Source organism: Brachyhypopomus gauderio, chromosome 3 (genome assembly GCF_052324685.1).
Source record: "Brachyhypopomus gauderio isolate BG-103 chromosome 3, BGAUD_0.2, whole genome shotgun sequence".
NCBI lineage: Eukaryota > Metazoa > Chordata > Actinopteri > Gymnotiformes > Hypopomidae > Brachyhypopomus > Brachyhypopomus gauderio.
In genome coordinates this window covers 34,278,325-34,285,824 of record NC_135213.1, presented here as the reverse complement: position 1 = coordinate 34,285,824, position 7,500 = coordinate 34,278,325, and the positions used below count along the sequence as shown (strand labels likewise).

The 7,500-nt window shown below is 48.6% G+C and overlaps 1 protein-coding gene across 1 annotated transcript in view; it reads left to right on the top strand.

Moving 5' to 3' along the window:
* The first annotated feature begins 1,326 nt into the window (after nucleotides 1-1,326).
* Nucleotides 1,327-7,500, top strand: part of LOC143509280 (transmembrane protein 132C) — a 178,306-nt gene continuing 172,132 nt past the window's right edge. The window contains exon 1 of the mRNA XM_076997842.1: nucleotides 1,327-1,936. Within this exon, the coding sequence (XP_076853957.1) occupies nucleotides 1,858-1,936 (79 nt within the window). The 5' untranslated portion in view covers nucleotides 1,327-1,857. The remainder of the gene's footprint in view (nucleotides 1,937-7,500) is intronic.

The window sequence follows — 7,500 nt, the reverse complement described above, 5'->3', positions numbered from 1 at the left end:
GTGTGTGTGTGTGTGTTTGTGTGTGTGTGTGTGTGTGTGTGTGTGTGCGCGCGTGTGCGCACGCGTGTGTGTGTGTACGTGTGTGTGTGTGTGTGTGTGCGTATGGAATAAGACATTTAAACCTTATTCTGAAAGTTCTGCGTTCTTTGTCTTTCTGAAGTGAAGTGTGTGTAGATGCTCATGACACATAGATGTCCTTCACAACACTACAAGAACTCTCCGATTCTCTTAGTCTGGTACTGCTTTAAAACAACAGCAAGGAAATAAAACAGGACAAATATAACATCAACATTAATCTGTTCTGCATTTTGGCCCAGTTAAAATAAACTAAGATTCAAATACACTTTGCACAAAAGCAAAATGTTCCAACCTGTATAATCAGCCACTGAATGTTAGACATTTCGGCAGAAGCGGAGAGCAGACTGAGAGTATTATTAGTGTACTACAACACAGACAAATAATGATATCATGACATAAAAAGCAAATGTCCCCGCCTTTAGTCGGTTTCTACCAGGACAGTTTGCGCGCCGCACCCTTTAAAACACTGTTGTAATCGCATGCGAATGCTGCGACATTTCCCCTCAGTTCCACAAGGGTGCGCTACAACTCCTCCGTTAGAGAGTTGCGAAAGATCCTGGCGCAGACACGATGAAAGAGGTGTGTGTGTGTGTGTGTGTGTGTGTGTGTGTGTGTGTGTGTGTGAACGCGCGCGCGCACACACACACACACACACACACACACACACACACACACACCACATGTAGTTATTATTTATATATATATATATATATATATATATATATATATATATATGTATATATATGCATACATACATACACACACACACACACAGAGATAATTAAATAAAAACATTAATTATTTATATACAAATATACATTATACATATACAAATATTAATTAATATACATTTTAGACAAATATTATTATTATATTTTATTGTTATAATATAATGGCCACATGGGAAAATCATTTTAAGTTTTGTGTAAGAATGCATATATTTTTAAAGAGGTCTTGAGCTTTTTGTCCTTATATATATTTTAAATCTCTAAGAATAATTTAAAGAACACATTACGGGTTCAGTTTTCTACCTACAGCGGCTGTACAGAATCCAAAACTGAGTAATAATTCTCCTGCGTTGTAACCTGGTTATGCGTCCCTCCAGCCTGGCCACATGTTTGAGAGCGTGTTCGCGCATTTGATTGGCCCTCGTCGACTTTTCCCCTTTTGTGCACCTGTCCCCTTGGAACGGAACTATTGGCTTTCTAACTTGTCACTACAATCCCGCCTCTCCACGCCTGTGGCGCCGGAGCGCCCGCTCGCTCTCAGCCCTCTCCCCCGGATAAGTGTGCGGCGAAGTTCATTTGCTGAAAGCTGAGATAAAATCAGTCGCCTTGATGCAAACCGAGCGCCCGAACTGCTGCGCGAATTTCAGAGCGCGTCCGGTTCTGCGAGTGTCTCAGTTCTTACGACGGAGTCGTAGCACGCGCGTCTTTACGGGCTCGCGCTGAGTTTCAGTTCAGCCGGACCACCCACTTGGCCTTTTAAACTTTTCTTTTTTCCCCATAAAGCGAACGCCTCAGCAAAATGTGAAGAAAACAGCGCTGGATGGTTTTTTTGTAAGCGAATATTGTAGTGGATATTTAGTGAAGGCTTGGTTCGCCTGAGGTACCAACCGAGTCCAACGGATCTGAACGCGATAGAACTGGACGCGGATTTTGGGACTACCAGTAACTGCGTAACCCAAACCATTCGGATTATGTCATTCATGCAGCAAATGTTTATGTCGGACACGAGAAAAGAGCAGGCGTAGTGGTTCCGAGAACATCAAGGACAGAAATGATGTGTGTAGGGACTGAGAGAAGGCGCGCGAGCCTGCTTCGTCCCGTGCTGCTGCTCGTCGCGTGCCTCCGCCCGGGTAAGAAACACTCGCGCACATAAACTTGTTGCAAGGCTGTGTCACGTATAACTGCAAATTAAACACATTAAAATGTCAGTCATTTTGCAATGCACTGTAAAAAAAAAGTTAAGCTCTGATTTTGACCAACTCTTTAACATCGCGGTACAGGCCAGTTTAATTAGTTTTAACAGCACGCGCCATCGTGCATGTGCTTTTTCCCTTAAAATAATTTTTGTCTCGTTCGTGTAAACACGTTTTTGTTTGGGCGTCAGGGGGAATAACAGACGCTTTCGATGTAGTCTTGCGATTCGTCGAGCAAAATTAATAACGGAATCTTTCGGTTCCGAAGCGCACCTGGCGGGTTCGCCGTCTGATAACGCCGTTTGCGCCTCTGGCGAACCTCCAGCCCAACAAACAGGTAACAGCGTAACTTACTCACCAGCGAGACCAACTATGGAAGCACAACAAACAAACAAACAAACAAACAAAAACAAATAAATAGAAAATCACTGTTTAAAACCACTAAAGTGACTTATTCTTATATTGTCACAATGTTTATTTTGACTGCGCGGTATTATTATGTTCCTGTGCATGTCTGTGCGTTTATAGAAAATATACGTTTTCAGTATATTTCCTCCTAATATTATTAATTGCAGAGATGCTTATTAATTAAGGATACGTCTATTTGATTTAACTGCAAATACAAAATATCTGAAGAACAAATAAACAGTTTGCGATCTTACTATGCGCTGTAGAATACAGTACTACACACTTACTGTGATTATTGACCATTTATTTCGACACTGGGGAAAAACTTCCATCATTAGTGTTTTGAAGGGGACGGAGAGTGTTGCGGTCTCACGCGTGGCTCCTCCGCCGGTGTGTCTCTGGGGGCGCGAGACATGACGGGCGTATTGAGGACGCGTGCGGGGACAGTCGGCAGTACCGACGCGGGTTAGTTTAAGTCCGTAAACCCCGCTGATAATTAGACCTATATGAAAAGAAAAAAGAAGAAAGAAATAACGTCAGCCACCTTCAGCTGACAGCTCCAGGGAGGCGTGTGCGCGCGGGACCTCTGGCCCCCGGGCGCGTGCCTTTGCGGTCGGCGCGTGCGGACGAGCGGTGCAGCCGTCAGCGGGCTGCACGCGCGAGCAGTGGCGCTGCGCGCGACGGTAACGTCTCTCTTTGGGAAGCGCCAAGCTCCGCGAAGATACATTATTGTCTGTCCCTAAAAAAGAAAGGCGTCTCGGTCCACAGTAATCATCCGTGTCAGTCTTCCCACAGTTTTACCCGTTCAAAGCCCGAACGTGTTAACACATGAAGACAGTATTTGATAATATGTCGGGTAGGCGCCAGGCTGAAGGGTCCTGGGCCTTCACCGGCTTTGAGTAAAATGGCGCTTTTCTGTTGAACAAAGACGAAGCACGTGCCGCAGAAACGACCAGCTTATTGCATTTATTAATGGCTGGAGCTGACCCACTGGCCCCGCGCCACTATTTTTATATACACCGTCCCAGCAAGTCTGCAAGTGGACGCTGCATCCAAACAAGTCATTAAACTGTGTGTGTGTGTGTGTGTGAAACAGAATGTGTCTTTAGAAAGAGATAGCACTACATGACCTGGCCCAGAAATCTATCATCCTCATCATCACTATCATCACCATCATCATCATCATCAGTGTGTGTGTGTAACAGTCTGTATTGTGTGTAATAATACAGAAGGGAGTGCACAGTCCTCTCTCTCTCTCTCTCTCTCTCTCTCTCTCTCTCTCTCTCTCCTCTCTCTCTCCCTCTCTCTCTCTCTCTCTCTCTCCCTCCCTCTCTCTCTCTCTCTCTCTCTCTCTCTCTCCCTCTCTCTCTCTCTCTCTCTCTCTCTCACACAAACAATATTATTTTGGTGGAAGGATTAATTTCTCTACATTTGTGTGGTTGTGTTCTCTGATGTGTGTGTACATGTGAAGCGCTGTGAGGTGGGGTGGAGGTGATGGAGGTAGTGGGTGGAGGTGCTGTGAGGTGGGGTGGTGGTGTCGGAGGTAGTGGGTGGAGGTGCTGTGAGGTGGGGTGGTGGTGTCGGAGGTAGTGGGTGGAGGTGCTGTGAGGTGGGGTGGAGGTGATGGAGGTAGTGGGTGGAGGTGCTGTGAGGTGGGGTGGTGGTGTCGAAGGTAGTGGGTGGAGGTGCTGTGAGGTGGGGTGGAGGTGTCGAAGGTAGTGGGTGGAGGTGCTGTGAGGTGGGGTGGTGGTGTCAGAGGTAGTGGGTGGAGGTGCTGTGAGGTGGGGTGGAGGTGATGGAGGTAGTGGGTGGAGGTGCTGTGAGGTGGGGTGGTGGTGTTGGAGGTAGTGGGTGGAGGTGCTGTGAGGTGGGGTGGAGGTGATGGAGGTAGTGGGTGGAGGTGCTGTGAGGTGGGGTGGTGGTGTCAGAGGTAGTGGGTGGAGGTGCTGTCAGCTCCACCGCTTGTTTGTGGGGCGTCAGACAATTTTACAAACCGCTGAAGTGCTGATTTGTGCAACGTCAGCGAGGTACAGCGCATTGCAATTTTTCAGAATGTAACAGGCGTGAAGCGCGCGCACGCACACACACACACACACACACACACACACACACACACACACACACACACACACACACACACACACACACACACACACACACACACACCTGCGGTCGAGGAGCTGCTTCTCTGAACGACTCCAGGCTTTAATTGACAGGAGCAGATAGAGAAGAGAGAAGAGCTGGTCAGAGGGCCCGCCGACACACACACACACACACACACACACACACACACACACACACACACACACACACACACACACACACACACACACACACACACACACTTCAAACCTGCAAACCTGCACCAATATGCTCTTACACAGGAAACATATTGACATATCTGTGTGTGTGTGTGTGTGTGTGTGTGTGTGTGTGTGTGTGTGTGTGTGTGTGTGTGTGTGTGTGTGTGCTGGCTCTATCTGTTCACTTGCCTCAACAACAAAGCCTGAGGTGTGATTAAAACTGTCAGGCCATTGGGCTGTCACACACACTTAGCAAAACACGCACCCTAGCACCCAGTTTGCTCTCTCTCTTTCTCTCTCTCTCCCTCTCTCTCTCTCACACACACACACACACACACACACACACACACACACACACACACACGCACACACACACACACACACACACACACACACACACACACACACACGAGAGACTCATCTGCAAGCTGAGCATGGAGACCATATGTTGCAGGGCTGATACTAAGACTTTTAAGGGAGTGTGTGTGTGTGTGTGTGTGTGTGTGTGCTCTTTAAGGGGGTGAGTTTGTGTTTTGATGGCTGGTCCTTAATGGGATGAGTGTGTTTTGAGGGCTGGTCTTTAATGGGCTCAGTGTGTTTTGATAGCTGGTCTTTAATGGTGTGTGTGGGGGGGGGTAAGTAATGGTTATGATTGGTATCATCTCTACTTTAATTGAGATAATGACCCAGAGACAACAAAGACCCATGAGGGCAATTTTTTTTCTGTTTTTTAACATCCTCCTATTTTTCTTCTGAAAATGCAAATATTCTTTAATATCTCTCTCTCTCTCTCTCTCTCTCTCTCTCTCTCTCTCTTCCCTCCCCTTTCTCTGTAATATCCTTTTGTGTTGTTCAGGCCTCTTGAAAGACTCGGGAGAAAAGTGTGCTTAGCCTAAACGATTTTCCATTACAGCTGCAGAAAGGCGAGTTAGCCAGGATCCCTCTCACAGCCGTAATGAAACTGAAAACTTTCATCTCAGCAAATTGATTTCTGTCTGAATCAGAAAAGAAGAATGAAGAGAGAAAGAGAGGAGAGAGAGAGAGAGAGAGAGAGAGAGAGAGAGAGAGAGAGAGATTAGAGGATGAGGAGTAGTATGACTTCAGGGAATCGGAAGGCGCTTTTAGTTCTGATACTGACACTTTTAGGTTGTTTGCACAAACAAACACGTTCCAGTACTACAGGGTTTATTCTCTAATTTGATCATTCATTCATTCATTCAAGTGTTGCTTCCTTTGTTACTCATGTGAAAGCTTTTGGTCTGGATGTGGGTGCTGGCCGGACAGTACCGCTGTGCCTAACACAGCGGAGTGAGGGGGGGTTGGGGGGAGGGGGGGTTAGGAGTCTCAACAAGGGCTGAAGCAAATTCGGCAAATTGGAAGAAGGAAAGATTGGATGGATCGATAGTTACAATAACAACAGCAGCAAATGAAAGAAAATGACCAGCCGAATGTGCAAAAATGAAATGAAAGAAAACGAACGTCGGCCTGTGTGTGGCAGGAAGGAGGTGCTCACGTCGGCATGTGTGAGGCAGGAAGGAGGTGCTTACGTCGACCTGTGTGTGGCAGGAAGGAGGTGCTCACGTCGGCCTGTGTGAGGCAGGAAGGAGGCGCTCACGTCGTCCTGTGTGTGGCAGGAAGGAGACGCTCACGTCGGCCTGTGTGAGGCAGGAAGGAGGTGCTCACGTCGGCCTGTGTGAGGCAGGAAGGAGACGCTCACGTCGGCCTGTGTGAGGCAGGAAGGAGACGCTCACGTCGGCCTGTGTGAGGCAGGAAGGAGACGCTCACGTCGGCCTGTGTGAGGCAGGAAAGAGGTGCTCCTCACGTCGGCCTGTGTGAGGCAGGAAAGAGACGCTCACGTCGGCCTGTGTGAGGCAGGAAGGAGGCGCTCACGTCGGCCTGTGTGTGGCAGGAAGGAGGTGCTCACGTCGGCATGTGTGAGGCAGGAAGGAGGTGCTTACGTCGGCCTGTGTGTGGCAGGAAGGAGGTGCTCACGTCGGCCTGTGTGAGGCAGGAAGGAGGCACTCACGTCGGCCTGTGTGTGGCAGGAAGGAGACGCTCACGTCGGCCTGTGTGAGGCAGGAAGGAGGCGCTCACGTCGGCCTGTGTGTGGCAGGAAGGAGACGCTCACGTCGGCCTGTGTGAGGCAGGAAGGAGGTGCTCACGTCGGCCTGTGTGAGGCAGGAAGGAGACGCTCACGTCGGCCTGTGTGAGGCAGGAAGGAGGTGCTCACGTCGGCCTGTGTGAGGCAGGAAGGAGGCGCTCACGTCGGCCTGTGTGTGGCAGGAAGGAGGTGCTCACGTCGGCATGTGTGAGGCAGGAAGGAGACGCTCACGTCGGCCTGTGTGAGGCAGGAAGGAGACGCTCACGTCGGCCTGTGTGTGGCAGGAAGGAGACGCTCACGTCGGCCTGTGTGAGGCAGGAAAGAGACGCTCACGTCGGCCTGTGTGAGGCAGGAAGGAGGTGCTCTCTTCGTGGCTTTTGAGCACATGGCCAGACTGCCTTCTGTCATTTACAAGTTATGATTAGCAACTCAATTCTGATGTTTTAATTTTACAGATACATGCACTCATGGTGTTTAGGTATTTATCAACATTATGAGTTGTCCATGCACACACACACACACACGCGAATATAAGTACATGTATTGAATTAAGTGTCACGCAGTCTTGGCTGCTTTGTAATTATGATTTTCTCCCCATCAACAAGTCACTGTCTGTACTGTCCCCCAGAGAGAGAGAGAGAAAGAGAGCGAGAGAGAGATAGATAGAGAGAGAAAGAGAGTGAGAGAGA